Source organism: Sus scrofa, chromosome 1, assembly GCF_000003025.6.
Source record: "Sus scrofa isolate TJ Tabasco breed Duroc chromosome 1, Sscrofa11.1, whole genome shotgun sequence".
In the NCBI taxonomy this organism is placed as follows: Eukaryota; Metazoa; Chordata; class Mammalia; order Artiodactyla; family Suidae; genus Sus; species Sus scrofa.
In genome coordinates, this window is record NC_010443.5 from 222,229,723 (window position 1) to 222,246,952 (window position 17,230).

At 38.4% G+C, this 17,230-nt stretch overlaps 1 protein-coding gene across 2 annotated transcripts in view; it reads left to right on the plus strand.

The window, feature by feature from the left end:
- The window catches only part of PIP5K1B (phosphatidylinositol-4-phosphate 5-kinase type 1 beta), a 340,273-nt gene that overhangs the window by 190,881 nt on the left and 132,162 nt on the right, over window positions 1-17,230 (plus strand). For both annotated transcript variants that reach the window (XM_021064629.1, XM_021064626.1), the window contains exons 6-7: window positions 7,972-8,124; window positions 14,241-14,540. In XM_021064629.1, coding sequence (XP_020920288.1) covers window positions 7,972-8,124; window positions 14,241-14,540 — 453 coding nt within the window. The remainder of the gene's footprint in view (window positions 1-7,971; window positions 8,125-14,240; window positions 14,541-17,230) is intronic.

The window sequence follows — 17,230 nt, forward strand, 5'->3', positions numbered from 1 at the left end:
CATGGTAACCAGGATGCAGGGTGAGAAACCATAGCATTATGGAGATGATGGTAATAGTTCTGGGAGTTCAGCATCATGATGCCAGCTTATTGCAGACTGTTGCTGTGCTAAGAATGACCCCCAAGTGGTTACTAAAATAGGTCAGAACAACTGATTTTTCCATTCATAATAATTTATAAGTTACATAATAAAGGAGTATTTGGCAATTAAGTAACCAATGAAATAGTCTCCAGTTGTGTCACTGCTTATAGAAGAACTTGAGACTTTAATTGGAAGCAGATGTTTGGGTCTGAATCCGTTTTCTCTAGACAGCTCTTCCTGAATCACCCCCTAATTTCTCTATTTGCAGTCCCTAATTTCTACATTTTTCAGGGTTTTTGTACTTTCACAACATTTACTCCTATCCACAAGAAGGTTCTGTGCCAGAAGTTCAAACCCCATGGAATAAAGACTCAGAATTCTAAAGAGAGCCTGGGGTCTGCCTTCACCTTTTATGAGAACGTGGGGTTCTCACCTTTATTTTCCAGGGTCTGGAATTCATGAGTATACACAAGACCCACCTTTTTACATCTTTTAAAAATTTTATTTATTAATTTTATTGAAATATATTTAATATACAATGTTGTATTAGTTTCAGATGCATAGCAAAGTGATTCAGTTATATATACCTGAATATATCCATACATACACATATCTATATATACACATATATAGGTATCTGTAAATCTATGTATATACACATACAGATACATATAGATATATAGATATGAAGATAAATACACATATAGAGATACATACATATACATATATATGTATATATACCTTCTCTTTCAGATTATTTTCCAATATAGGTTATTACAAGATACTGAGTAGAGTCCCCTGTGCTATACAGTAGGTCCTTTTTGGTTATCCATTTTACATACAGTAGTGTGTATGCGTTTTCCAACACTCCTAATTTATCCTCCCCCACTACCCATCTTTTTTCTTGCGTTACCAAAAGCATCTTAGTGTACCTCTGGATAGCCTTCTTGTCATGGGAATTAGGCTGAAACAGTCATAGGGCACTGTTGGCTCTCCTAGAGCTATCTCTGGAGTGTGTGTATGATTGTGACTAAGTGGTCACTCTGTGGCAGGATTTTCAGAAGCATTCATTTTTAAAACTTCAAGCTGCTGTCAGGTAGATATTACCATCTTTATTTTAGAGATGAGGTTCCTAAGACTCCAGGATGCTGAGTCACTTGCTCAAGGTCGTATAACTAGCAACTGGCAGAGCCATGATTTTCCAAACATCAGTTGATTCCAAGTCCCAGGCCTTTCCTTCCACATGGACCCTGCACACAGCAGGGAAGATGCCCTCTGCTTCTTCTTGGCTGTTACAGCATCCTGATGATTATTTTCATTTTTCATCCTTATCCTCAACTCATGCATAAGGCTTAGACGGAGTTCCTGATGTGGCTCAGCAGTAACAAACCCAAATAGTATCTATGAGGATGCAGGTTCAATCCCTGGCTTCACTCAGTGGGTTCAGGATCTGGCATTTCCATGAGCTATGGTGTAGGTCACAGATGCAGCTCGGATGTGGCGGTGTTGTGGCTGTGGCATAGGCCAGCAGCTGTAGCTCTAATTTGACCCCTAGCCTGGGAACTTCCATATGCTGCAGGTGTGGCCCTAAAAAGACAAAAAATAAAAGGGAGCTTAGGTTGTAATGCTCCTAAGCAAGAGAATTTCGGGCAGCAAGGCTAAAGCAGAAAGGAAGAAGAAGATGGAAGTTGCCATCTCCTGATGAATTTCATTTCCCTTACCTGCAGTGGCACCAAAGCAGGATAATTTAAAAGGTGACATCTAGAAACTGCCTTTTAATCATTTGTCTCCCAATTTCTCTCTCTCTTCTCTACCCTACTCCACTCTCTCCTCCTCTTCCTCACCTCCTCTCAGATTTTGCTACGATAGGGACTTAAATATTCACAAGCCGAGATAAAAGACTTTGGAGGATGCCAGCCCTGGTGTTGTCAGATGCCTCCATCCTCAAAATATGGTTCCTGAAATCCCTATTTTTCCCCCTCAACAGGGCTGGTCTGATCTCATACATTAGCTTATTGGCCTTTTTCTCTGCCCTTAACCTTTCTCTAGTCAATAATGGGGATTATTAGTTAATAAGTACTGAGCTCTTTAACTGAAAATTTACTGCTCTGCTGGGTTTAGGTACTTTTTGGTGAGACAGCCCTTCAGGTATTGGTAAATTTCAGTCATTTATTTGGCAAAAATTGATCGAGTACAAGGCACAGGTCCTGAACTGCATCAGAGTATAAGGTGGAGTTTCTAACTGGAATCTAGTGTACAGCACAAATGAACCTTTCCACAGAAAAGAAGATCATGGACTTGAAGAATAGACTTGTGGTTGCCGGGGGAAGGGGAGGGAGTGGAAGGGATCGGTAGCTTGGGGTTAACGAATGCCAACTTTTGCTCTTGGAGTGGATTTACAATGAGATCCTGCCGTGTAGCACTGAGAACTATGTCTATATACTTACATTGCAACACGGCAGTGAGAGGAAAAATTATGTATACATGTATGTGTAACTTGATCCCCATGCTGTACAGTGGGGGCAAAAAAAAAAGATAGAGTTTCTGCCCTCAGAGTTTTACAGTCTAATGAGAACTTGGAATAAATAAATAAGAAATTAAGGTCTTTTGTGGTAACTTCCACAGTGAGCACATCTAGTGCTAGGAAGCAGTTGATCTGGGACTCACAGAACCAGGGAGAGTTTTCCAGAGCAAGTGATATTCAGCAGCCGCTAAAGGCCAAAGTCACTGTAACAGCCTTCTCACTGTGTCTTTCTTTGGTCTACCTGCAGTGGGCTCTCTACACAGCAGATGGGGTGGTCCTTTGCTCCAGACCCTCCGGTAGCTTTCAGCTCCCATAAAGAAAAGAGCAGAGTCCTTACTGTGGCCTGTGGCTCCCTATAGGGTCTGGCTCACCCAACCCTCCTGATTGCTTCTTCAGCTCTCCTCCCTGCTCATTCTACTTTAGCCATGGCCACCTTGCATGGCTGTGAACTCTTCAGGTCTCAAGACCTTTGCATTTGCCTTTCCCTCTGCCTGATATGCCCTTTCCCCAGATATCCCCAGACCCCTCCTCAGATGCTACCTTCCCATTGAAGCTTCTGGTGACCACCCCATTCTCCTCCTTGCTGGGACTCCCTGCCCTCTTTCCACGCTTCATTTTTTTCACTAGCACTTAGCACATTCCAACATATAATTAATTTCCTTGTTGGCTATTTCCTCCTACTAGGATATAAGCCTCCTAGGTCACTGGGGCAGTACAGATGCTCAGCACATATCTTTTAAGTGTTGAATGAATGCATGAGTAAATGATCATCAGATAGGTGAAGGTAGCATGGAGGTTATTTCTGGTAGAGGGAAATGCAAAAGTCAAGAGTATGTGGTACGGGGTTCCCATCGTAGTGCAGTGGAAACAAGTCTGACTAGGAACCATGAGGTTGCAGGTTCAATCCCTGGCCTCTCTCAGTGGGTGAAGGATCTGATGTGATTTGTGGTATAGGTTGCAGACATGGCTCAAATCCACTGTTGCTGTGGCTGTGGTGTAGGCCAGCAGCTATAGCTCCGATTAGACCCCTAGCCTGGGAACCTCTGTATGCCATGGGTACAGCCCTAAGAAGCAAAAAAAAAAAAAAAAAAAAAAAAAAAAAAAAAAAAAAAAAAAAAAGCATGTGGCACACTTGAGAAAATGAGAACCAGTTCTTTGTGGCCAGAGGTAGAGTTTCTTTTAAGGAGGGTGGTGATGGAAGAGGAGGCAGGAGAATTGGGCTATGCTATTCATGGCCTTGAATGCTTTGTTGAGAAACTTGGATGTCATCTTCTTTGTAGATGGTAGAACCCATCAAAAGGTGTGAAGGTGTGGAATGCTGTGCATTTTAGAAAGATCTCTGGGTGGGGAACAGCAAGGAGGGGTCAAGAGTGGATAGTTGAAAACAGGTGGGGCTTACCATAGTAATCAAGGCATGAAACGATGAAACCACTGAATTTGGGGGATTAGAAAAAGAGATACCGTGAAGCAAGCAGATAGAATCAATAGTCTGGATATGGAAGGTGAAGAAATGGGAGGCACCAAGTTTCTGGTTTAAGGAACAAAGTAAATGATGCTCCCGTTCTCTAAGATATGGACTGGGGAGATGAGGGGGGTGGGGGGAGATGATCTCAAGTCAGCATGTATAGTTGTGGAGGGTGTGCGCTGCCCAAGAATACCTGGCTAAGGTGAAGGAATGAAGACTAGAATCCATCCCTTCATCTATTCATCAGCCTGTGTCTGGCCCAGAACTGTATCTACCAGGAAAAAGAGGTCCCTCTTTCTTTTTTTTTTTTTTTTTGCTTTTTAAATTTTATTTATTTATTTATTTTCCCGCTGTACAGCATGGGGATCAAGCTACTCTTACATGTATACATTTTTTCCCCCACCCTTTGTTCTGTTGCAATATGAGTATCTAGACATAGTTCTCAATGCTACTCAGCAGGATCTCCTTGTAAATCTATTCTAAGTTGTATCTGATAACCCCAAGCTCCCGATCCCTCCCACTCCCTCCCTCTCCTCTCGGGCAGCCACAAGTCTATTCTCCAAGTCTATAATTTTCTTTTCTGTGGAGGTGTTCATTTGTGCTGGATATTAGATTCCAGTTATAAGTGATATCATATGGTACTTGTCTTTGGCTGTCTGACTCATTTCACTCAGTATAAGAGTCTCTGGTTCCATCCATGTTGCTGCAAATGGCATTATGTCATTCTTTTTTTATAGCTGAGTAGTATTCCATTGTGTATATATACCACCTCTTCCGAATCCAATCATCTGTCGATGGACATTTGGGTTGTTTCCATGTCCTGGCTATTGTGAATAGTGCTGCAATGAACATGCGGGTGCAAGTGTCTCTTTTAAGTAGAGTTTTGTCCGGATATATGCCCAAGAGTGGGATTGTGGGGTCATATAGAAGTTCTGTGTATAGATTTCTAAGGTATCTCCAAACTGTTCTCCATAGTGGCTGTACCAGTTTACATTCCCACCAACAGTGCAGGAGGGTTCCCTTTTCTCCACAGCCCCTCCAGCACTTGTTATTTGTGGATTTATTAATGATGGCCATTCTGACTGGTGTGAGGTGGTATCTCATGGTAGTTTTGATTTGCATTTCTCTTATAATCAGCGATGTTGAGCATTTTTTCATGTGTTTGATGGCCATCTATATATCTTCCTTGGAGAACAGTCTATTCAGGTCTTTTGCCCATTTTTCCATTGGGTTCTTGGCTTTTTTGCTGTTGAGTTGTATAAATTGCTTATACATTCTAGAGATTAAGCCCTTGTCAGTTGCATCATTTGAAACTGTTTTCTCCCATTCTGTAAGTTGTCTTTTTGTTTTCTTTTGGGTTTCCTTTGCTGGGCAAAAGCTTTTCAGTTTGATGAGGTCCCATGGGTTTATTTTTCCTCTTATTTCTAATGCTTTGTGAGACTGACCTGAGAAAATACTCATGAGGTTGATGTCAGAGAGTGTTTTGCCTATGTTCTCTTCCAGGAGTTTGATGGTGTCCTGTTGTATATTTAAGTCTTTCAGCCATTTGGAGTTTATTTTTGTGCATGGTGTGAGGGTGTGTTCTAATTTCATTGTTTTGCATGCAGCTATCCAGGCTTCCCAGCAAAGCTTGCTGAATAGACTTTCTTTTTCCCATTTTATGATCTTGCCTCCCTTGTCAAAGATTAATTGACCATAGGTGTCAGGGTTTATTTCTGGGTTCTCTATTCTGTTCCATTGATCTGTCTGTCTGTTTTGATACCAGTACCACACTGTTTTGATGACTGTGGCTTTGTAGTATTTCTTGAGGTCTGGGAGAGTGATGCCTCCTGCTTGGTTTTTGTTTCTCAGGATTGCTTTGGCGATTCTGGGAATTTTGTGGTTCCCTATAAATGTTTGGATTGTTTGTTCTAGTTCTGTGAAAAATGTCATGGGTCATTGGATAGGGATTGCATTGAATCTGTAGATTGCTTTGGGTAGTATGGCCATTTTTACAATATTGATTTTTCCAATCCAGGAACATGGAATATCTTTCCATTTCTTTACATCTTCTTTTATTTCTTTGATTAAAGTTTTATAGGTCTCAGCATATAAGTCCTTTACCTCCTTGGTCAGGTGTATTCCGAGGTATTTGATTTTGTGAGGTGCAATTTTAAAAGGTACTGTATTTTTGTATTCCTTTTCTAATATTTCATTGCTGGTGTACAGAAATGTGACTGATTTCTGAATGTTAATCTTATATCCTGCTACTTTGCTGAATTTATTAATCAGTTCAGGTAGTTTTGGGGTTGAGTCCTTAGGGTTTTCTATGTATAGTATCATGTCGTCTGCATACCTTAAATGTCAATGGACTGAATGCTCTGATCGAAAGACACAGAGTGGCTGAGTGGATAAAAAGGCAAAAACCTTCAATATGCTGCCTACAAGAAACTCACCTCAGGACAAAGGATACATATAGATTGAAAGTGAAGGGGTAGGAAAAAATATTTCATGCCAATAGACATGACAGGAAAGCAGGAGTTGCAATACTCATATCAGACAAAATAGACTTTAAAACAAAAGACATAAAGAAAGACAAAGAAGGACACTATTTAATGATTAAGGGATCCATCCAAGGAGAGGATGTTACTATCATCAACATATATGCCCCAAATATAGGAGCACCCAGATACATACAACAAATATTAACAGATATAAAGGGAGAAATTGATGGGAATACAATCATAGTAAGAGACTTTAATACCCCACTCACACCAATGGACAGATCCTCTAGACAGAAAACCAATAAAGCAACAGAGATCCTAAAGGAAACAATAGAAAAGTTAGACTTAATTGACATCTTTAGGACACTACATCCAAAAAAATCAGAATACACGTTCTTCTCAAATGCACATGGAACATTCTCAAGAATCGACCACATATTGGGACACAAAGCTAACCTCAACAAATTTAGGAGCATAGAAATTATTTCAAGTATCTTCTCTGACCACAATGCCATGAAACTAGAAATCAGCCATGGGAAAAGAAATGAGAAAAAACCTACTACATGGAGACTAAACAACATGCTACTAAAAAACCAATGGGTCAATGAGGAAATCAAGAAGGAAATTTAAAAATACCTTGAAATAAATGATAATGAAGACACAACCTCTCAAAATCTATGGGATGCTGCAAAAGCAGTGCTCAGAGGGAAATTTATAGCGATACAGGCCTTTCTCAAAAAAGAAAGATCCCAAATTGACAACTTAACCCTCCACGTAAACGAATTAGAAAAAGAAGAACAAAAAAGACCTCTTTCTAATTATTATAAAGGCATCACATGGGCTAACCACAACCCTGAGATGAACTTCCTTTTGAACTTGTTACATGTGAAGTGCTTGTGGTATAACCAAGTAGACTTGTCTGTTTAAAAGTCAGGCACACAGGTTTGGAGAGAGCTCTGGGCTGATGATTCAGAGGTTTAAATCGTCTCCTTGTTGAAAGCATTGAGTGGATGAGACCTCCCTTGGGAGAGTAAATAGTGAGAAGAGAGTAGGTGCTGGCTTTGAAGTGACACATGCACAGTGTGGATCATACACCTTCCGTTGTTATTTTATGGGCACTTACTGGAAACAAAGCACGTTAGTCAACAGCACTGTGTGAGTTATTTCATTAGACAAATCCAGTGATTGGTGATTGTGTCCTATTGAGGGTGAAGGAGGGCATGTTTTTTCCTCATCAAGGAATTGAGATAATTATATTTTTAGAAATCTCAGAAGAGTCTTTTTAGCATACTTGGAGTCTCCTTTTAAAGCTGTGCAAAAGGGCTTCCTATTTCTAAATGGCCAAGATACGCAATGGATTTTCTTCCTTGGATGCATCATACCCATTAAATGTATTTTTACTATGTATTTATTTGTAGTATTCCATATGCAGTGAACCTCTAATAGAGCTGTCTAACCCTGGAGCCAGTGGATCCTTGTTTTTTGTGACCAGTGATGATGAATTTATCATCAAAACAGTTCAACATAAAGAAGCAGAGTTCCTTCAGAAGCTGCTGCCAGGCTATTACATGGTAAGTAACTGCACATAATTAAAGCTTCTACTTAAGGTTTAATTACTTTCCTCAACAGTTTTTTTTATATGTTTTGTTCAGTGACTCTTTAGCATGCTTCATCTTGCATTTAGGTTATACTATGACATTTGCCATATAGATTTTAAAAAGCAAGTAGAACTGAGTAGTAAAGCATAGCTGCAGACTGACTCAGTCTTGGGCTCGAATCCCACTCAGCCATCAACAAACTGTGACCATGAGTAAATAAGGCAACCTCTGAGCCTCGGTTAACCTTTGGAGAAAGGCTGGGAAGCACCTGTCTTCCATGGTTGTTGGAATAAAGAAAGGATACAGGCTGTAGGATAAAGGAAGGAGGGCATTGTAGAGCTCTTTGTCCTATTACGTAGTAGTAGTAGTCGTATGAGTGGTTAACGTTCATTGAGGGGTGAGCTGTGTGTTTAAATGCAGCTGTAAGTCCTTTGCACGCAGTGATTCATTTAGTCCCCACAGAACTGTGGATGTTTCGGTCATTGCCATTTTATAGAAGAGCTAATTGAGGCAGAAACAAATGGAATGACTTGCTGAGCATTGTTTAGCTAGTGGGCTGTAGAACTGGGGCTTGAACACAAGCAGCAGGGTTCCAGAGGCTGCATCTTTTAACCTGTGCACCATACACTGGCATGCATTCAGTATTGTCTAGTCTCAGCTACTACAGTTCCGAATTTAAGTTTCCATTGTCTAAATATGATGTAAAAATCACTTTCCATGTCCTGTTTTAGAGACAAGAAACAATAATGCAGCCAAGGTGGATTTGCTAGACATTTAGACCCAATTTTTTAAATGATTTTTATTTTTACCATTGTAGTTGGTTTACAGTGTTCCGTCAGTTTTCTATGTACAGAATATATACACATTCCTTTTTGCACATTATCTTCCATCATGTTCTATCATAGACCCAATTTTAAAGAAATATTCACTTTTCTCAGTGGTTTGGTCATGTTCATACCTCTGGTTTCTTTGTGCTTTCATAGCAGTTATTAATTTTCTGTGATTGGAATGGCTACAAGCAGTTTGGATTTCAAAAACCCCAGTTCCAACCCTCATTTGCTTTGAGAGATGATAACGGTCATCTTTGTTTCAAAATTGATGAGCTATGCCACACAACTCATTAGTATGCAAAAACATTGTTTCATTCCAAAGTCCAGTAAAATAACATATAAATAAAGGAATCAAGAATCTAAACAAAAATCTTAGTGGACAGCACATAGATATTTTAAAAGAAAAAAAAAGTGGGAAACTAGAGATACACATATTTGTCATATATCCTTTCAAAGGTGTTCTTGTCATATACACATTTTTAAATAATTTAAAATTGGAATCAAACTGACATAGCCCTCTCTGCTCATCTAAGTGAGTAAATCTTAAACTTCTATAGTTCCAGGCTTAGATAGATGACTCGCTGCTTCTAGAACTGCATTGCCCAATATGGTAGCCATGGCCATATGTGGCTATTAAATTTAAATTAGTTAAAGTGAATTTTTTAAATTTAGCTGAATAAGTAATTTTATCTCAATCATTTAAGCTAGTACAACAAACAATATAATTTCATCCCATTAATAGGAATAAAATGTGAACATTATGTGGTTATCCATATAGATAGATATAGAGAAACTAAGGCACTCATAGTTCAATATCGTCTGAACTTAATTAAAATTCCCAAAATCGGCTTGGAAGTTTTTAACATAGTAAGTGAATAAATGAACACATATATTATACATTTATCAGTCTCCAAGAGTTTGTATAATGTCTTATGGAGAACAAGAGCTCTTTCCCTTGATGTGTTGGAAACGGTAAGGATGCCCTCTGTCACTGGTCCTTTCTGATGTATCTGCTAGAGTTTCTAGCAATAATTTTTTGACTACAAAAGAAAAATAGAAAAAAAGTATAAACACAGTTCTCTGCAGATGATGCAATTGAAAATGAAAGCTTCAAGAAAATAAGCCAGTAGTTTCTAGAGGTAATGATAATCTAGTAGATTTGCAGGATATGTGATAAATCTACAACATCTACCATATTCTATGGTGTAGATCATGTAATGTTGGAAAATATAAGGGAGAAAAAAAGAATCCCATTTATGATGACAATAATATATAATGATTATTATTAGAGAACCATACAAATATAAATAAATGAAGACATACTATAAGTCTAATTGGGAAAACAAGATATAATAAGTATAACATATGAACAATAATCCAAAAAAAATTTGTAGTAAGATTTCAATACTGTCTATAAAAATAAATGTACTATACTTTAGTAAAAATTTTTAAAAGAAACCAAGTGTACAAGACCAATGTGAAGGAAACAGCAAAATTTTATTGAAGGTCATTAAATAAATTATGAAATACAAATTTGTGGTTGCCAAGGGGAAGGGGAGGGAGTGGGGTGACTGGAGTTTGGGGTCAGTAGATGCAAATTATTGCATTTGGAGTGGATAAGCAATGAGATCCTGCTGTATAGCATAGGGAACTGTATCTAATCACTTGTGAGGGAATATGATGGAGGATAATGTGAGAAAAAGAATGTATAGATATGTATATATGCATGACTGGGTCACTTTGCTGTACAGCAGAAATTGACAGAACATTGTAAATCAACGATAATAGAAAAAATAAAAATCCTTTTAAAAAATTTCTGAAATAATGAAGAGATGTGTATCAGTCCTATACTCAGTATTATAAATATTTAATCCCCCCCAAATCAACTTATAAGTCCAATCTAACTTCTATCAAAAATTCTAATAGAATTTGTTTCCCTGAACTTGGCAAAGCTGGCTCATTTGAAAAGTGAAAATAAGTATTATTTTAAGAGCGTTTAAAAAATGAACAATGGAAAGCAAAGGTTGTAGTGAAGAAGAAAAATAGCGGGCCTGCCATAACATATACCAAAAATCTATAAATACATAAATCAAATATTAAAAATGTATTTGTATAGTTATAGACAAAAAAAATCAATGAATTAAAACAATGTCCAGAAATAGACCCATGTGTATTTAACTTATTATATTGTATAGGAGGGACTTAATTGAGAAAGGACACACTGTTCAATAAATGGTTATCCATTTAGTAAAAATATTAAGTCCCCTATTTCAGATCTTTCACATACAAAAAATTACTTCCAGGCAAAGAAAACAAAAGCAAAAATAAATAGAGGAGTTCCCATCGTGGCGCAGTGGTTAATGAATCTGACTAGGAACCATGAGGTTGCGAGTCCAATCCTTGCCCTTGCTCAGTGGGTTAAGGATCCGGTGTTGCAGTGAGCTGTGCTGTAGGTCGCAGACGAGGCTCAGATCCCGCATTGCTGTGGCTCTGGTGTAGGCTGGCGGCTACAGCTCCGATTCAACCCCTAGCCTGGGAACCTCCATATGCCGTGGGAGTGGCCCAAGAAATGGCAAAAAGAGAAGAATAAAATAAAATAAAATACTGAAAGCATAATTTATAATAAAACTTAAAAAAGATAAAATAAATAGGACTACATCAAACTAAAGAGCTTTTGCACAATGAAGGTAACTAGCAATAAAACAAAAAAGTCACCTACTAAATAGGAGAAATATTTGCAAATGAAATACATGATAAAGATGTAATATCCAAAATATACAAAGAGCTCGTACAACTCAACATCAAAAATAAATAATGACCCAGTTTTAAAATGGGCAAAAACAGGCACACAAAAAAATGCTTAATATCACTAATCATCAAAGAGATGCAAATCAAAACCACAATGAACTATCACTTCACATCTGTCAGAATGGGTGTTAGCAAAATGTCAACAAATAATAAGTGTTGGCAAGGATGTGGAGAAAAGAGAATCCTCAGGTTGAATGTAATAAATTAGTGCATCCACTGTGAAAAATAGTATGGGGAGTGCTCAAAAAAATTAAAAATAGAACTCTGTATAATTCAGCAAAACCATTCCTGGGGTTTACCTGAAGAAAACAAAACCAATAATTTGAAAAGATAGATGCACCCCTATGTTTATTGCATCATTACTTTACAATAGCCAAGATATGGAAGTAACTCCAATTCCCATCAGTAAATGAATAGATAAAGAAGATGTGGTACACATATGCAGTGAAATATTACTCAGCTATAATAAAGAATGAAATTTTGCCATTTAGGACAACATAGATGAACCTAGAGGGAATTAGGCTAAGTGAAATACGTCAGAGAGAGAAAGAGAAAGCCTGTATGATTTCACTTGGTCAAATAAATAATCAAACATGACAAAACAGAAGCAACCATAGACACAGAGAACAAAGAGGTAGTTGCCAGAGGAAAGAAGGATAGGGAGAAGAAAGAAATAGGTGAGGGAGATTAAGCGGTATGAATTTCCAGCTGCAAAATAAATGAGTCATGACATGAAATGTGCAGTGTGGGGAATATATTCACTGACTATGTAGTATCTTTGTATGGTGACACATTTTAACTAGACTTATTGTGGTGATCAGTTTGAAATGTATAGAAATATCAATCACTGTGTTGTGTAACAGTAACTATCACAGTGTTACATGTCAATTATACTTCGAAAAAAAATGAAAACAAACTCATAGAACAGGAGGTCAGATTTGTGGTTACCAGAGGTAGGAGGTGGAGGTGAAGGGGAAATTAGATGTAAGTAGTCAAAATGTATAAACTTCCAGTTAAAGGTAAGTACATACTAGGGGTGTAATATACAACGTGATAAATATAATTAACACTGCTGCATGGTGTATATGAAAGCTGTTAAGAGGGTAAATCCGCAAGGTTCTTGTCACAAGGGAAACCTTTTTTTCTGTTTCTTTAATTTTGTTTTCTGTCGGAGATGATCGATGTTCACTAAACTTGCTGTGATACTCATTTCATGATGCATGTAAGTCGAATCGTGCTGTACACCTTAAACTTATACAGTGCTGTCCGTCAGTTATATTTTTTAAAAAGTGGAAAAAAAACATAATTCCATATGGATTAGAAGCCAAATATAATTACCAAAACTATCAAAAATTTGTAAGAAGATAGAAGAAATTTATAACTTTGGGGTATAAAAAGCTTCTCTAAATAAGGAACCAAAAAAAGTACAAGAAACAAGTACATAAATGTGACTACATGAAAAGGCAAGACATCTGTTTAACAAAAAAATACCAAATATAAAATTTACATAAGCACATAGAATATTTCTAAAATAATGCAAAGAAAGTGGAAATAGTAGTTTTCACAGAAGTTGGGAGTTGGGAGAAGATTAGGGATAGTAGACTTTTCGTTATATAAACACCCTTTAGTAAACCATTTTTTATTTTTCTCCATTTTTTAAATTTCTCACCTACTGTTGGAACAAAAATAGGCATATACTCCTTATCTTTATAACAAAAAGATAACATACTAGAAAAAAAATGTACCTAATAAAGAATGGGGAAATAATAAATATCCAGAGTATATCAAGAACTCCAACAATGACAAAAACCCAAAGAAAAAATGACCAAAGGATAGTAATACAAAATCATCTTTGAGGTAGCTAAAAACACATAAAAATATTACAGTTCTCTAGTCATCACATGTATTAACATTTAGAACATTTAAATCAAATCAAAAACAAGTTTTCACTTTTTAGTATGCTTAGGAAGATTGTAAACTTGGGTATTACTTGGGTAATATTCAGCATTGTTGAGAGTGGTGGAAAATATATAACCTTACAAAGTGTGGTTGTGAATGGGCCCTGGACTTTTGGAATACAGTTCCTCTGGAGCTATTAAAATTTAAAATGTTCATCCCGTGTCCCCCGGCAATTAATTTTCTCTTGAGCTACCTTAGAGAATAATCACCCAGATCACGTCTTTGCCTGGTTTTAGATGGAGCTAATTTGAGACATTCTGTCCATTGTCACTTCAGCCACTTTTAATGCCCTGAGTTCAGAATGATGAAACTGCTGTTCCCATAAGCCAGCTTAAGAACTAGATTAGGAACAGCAAGATTTTAACAATGACCATTCACAAATATAATCCCATTCCAGTGTTAATGATCGTTTTTGATGAAAACTGGTCTTAGTGGAGGATTATGTTGTAAAAGTAGACATTAAACATTTTTTTTCCCTTTTTCTCTTTTTAGAATTTAAACCAGAATCCGAGGACTCTTTTGCCAAAATTTTATGGACTGTACTGCATGCAGTCGGGGGGCATCAACATCAGGATTGTAGTCATGAACAACGTCTTACCCCGCTCCATGAGAATGCACTTTACTTATGACCTGAAGGGCTCCACCTATAAGCGCAGAGCATCCCGAAAAGAGAGGGAGAAATCCAACCCCACATTTAAGGACCTAGACTTCCTGCAAGACATGCACGAAGGGTTGTATTTTGATACAGAAACATACAATGCGCTCATGAAGACGCTTCAGAGAGACTGCCGGGTAAGGAAATGCTCTTGCTGTGAAGGACTTTGAAAAGCTGTCTGTGGTAATGGAGTTCCCTTCATGGCTCAGTGGTTAATGAACCCACCTAGGATCCATGAGGTTGCTGGTTCGATCACTGACCTTACTTAGTGGGTTAAGGATCCGGCAATGCCATGAGCTGTGGTGTAGGTTCCAGATGCCACTCAGATCCACCGTTGCTGTGGCTGCTGCGTAGATCTGGAGCTGTAGCTCTGATTCAACCCCTAGCGTAGGAACTTCAATATGCCACGTCTGTGGCCCTAAAAAGAAAAAAAAGAAAAGTTGTCTGTGGTAATGGACCTTGTAAGGAAGATCTAAAAGCCAGCATGTGAAGTCCCATAGTTCCCAGTCCTGGCACTGATCCAGGCTTCCCTGGAGTTGAAGGAACTTGTGGATGATAAGGGAATTGTCTAGAGTCTCTTGATTTTACTAATTATCTATATTCGCTTTCTTTGATCAAATGAAACAAGATTTTTTTTCCCTCTTCAGCTTCTCCTGTAGGGAAGGTAGTGAAACTGGAGGGAAAGGAAATGTAGATCTAACACAATGATGAGCAAGAAAAGCCATATACAAAACTTGGAGGACATAAGATTCCAACAGGGAAGAGAAGCTTAGAGAAGATGAACTTGGTGGGATTGATAAGTGGATCCCTGGAAATCCAGTGTGGATGCAGAACCATGGGGTGGGCCCATTTGCTGAAGTCATTTTATGGGATCTGGATCTGAATAGAGGGCAATTGGGAATGAGGCTTGATCAAGAATTAGGGAATTCCCGCCATGGCACAGTGGGTTAAGAATCCAACTGCAATGGTTTGGGTCACTGCAGAGGTGCAGGTTGATTCCCAGCCCGGCATAGTGGGTTAAAAGGTCCCATTGCTGTACCTGTGACATAGGTTGCAGCTGTGGCTCAGATTCATCCATGGCCCAGGAACTTCTATATGCCATGAGAGTGGTCATTGAAAAAAAAAAAGAAGAACAATGCCAGAACAAACACAATTGCATGTAAAGTAGCCAGAGCGATCGATAGTCAAAAGGAGGAAGAATCACAGTTTGAAGTCCCCCTAGTCTGCAATGCTTAAGAAAAAAAAAGGAAAGAAACAAAAGTCCAGGATAAATTTTTCTGACTTGATAAATTTACAGAAAGTAGGTAAAAGCGCTTTTGGAGAAACAGATGAAAATACAACTCTGCTGCGTTCTAGAGGATGATGATCATTTGATAACAAATCCTCAGGAATGTTATTCCTGGCCCTGTTGAACATGGGAGAACTATGCAGGTTCTCAGCTGAGCTGGACATGTTGGACACAGGCGGATGACGTGCTTTGGTGGGTTCAGTCCAGGCCTGACCAGGGCTTCCTGGAGGGTGAACAGGACACATAGAGCCTGAACCCTGGGAAAGATGGGGTCTGACCTGGTCAGATGACCCACATTGTGGCAGGGAGAGCGAGTTCCTTCTTGGCCAGACGTGAGCTCACCTGCAGGTGAAAAAGGCAGGTTCACTGCCCCATCTGAATTATGAAGTGGAGAATCCTCACCGAGAAACGCAATCCCACTGTTTCTTGTGTTTTTTTTTTTTGTTTTTTTTTTTTTTCTACTTTTTAGAACGTGTAGGGATAACACACAGAGATGTGTCCTTGGAGTTGTTTATTTCATTGGTAGAGGATTTACTCCACAGTTCCTATTCTTTAGCTGCCAAAGAATGAGTGGGCCAAACTAGCTTAAGATTTTTTTTCCTTTTTTTAAGTTGAAATATAGTTAATTTATAATGTTGTATTAGTTGTAAGTGTACAGCAAAGTGATTCAGTTATATATATATATATATATATTCTTTTGGGATTTTTTTGCTTTTTAGGGCCGCACCTGAGGCATATGGAGTTTCCCAGGCTAGGGATCGAATCATAGCTACAGCTGCCAGCCTATGCCACAGGCACAGCAAACACAAGATCCAAGCAATGTCTGCAACCTACACCACAGCTCACAGCAACACAGATCCTTAACCCACTGAGCAAAGCCAGGGATTGAACCCACAACCTCGTGGTTCTTAGTCGGATTCATTTCCGCTGTGCCATGAGGGGAGCTCCTATATATATATATATATATATATATTCTTTTTAAAATTACTTTCCATTATAGGTTATTACAAGATACTGAATAGAGTTCCCTGTGCTGTCAGTAGGTCCTTGTTGTTTACCTATTTGATATATAGTAGTGTATATCTGTTAATCCCAAACTCCTAATGTATCTCCCCCCTCCACCTGCTATCCCCTTTGGTAACCATAAGTTCTTCTTCTATATCTGGGAGTCTATTTCTGTTTTGTAAATAAGTTCATTTGTATTGCTGTTTTAGATTCCACATATACATGTTATCATATGATATTTGTCTTCATCTTACTTCACTAAATAGCCTAAGATTTTTGATGCATTATTTTATGTAATGATCTCAATGCCATTTGAAGTCAATACCATTCAGACTTCCATTTTAATTGGAGAATAATTAGGTTCTTAAAAAGGTCAAGAAACCCGGAGTTCCCATTGTGGAACATCGGAAACTAATCCGACTAGGAACCATGAGGTTGTGGGTTTGATCCCTGGCCTTTAAGGATCCGTGTTGCTGTGAGCTGTGGTGTAGGTCGCAGACGTGGCTCGGATCTAGGGTTGATGTGGCTGTGGCG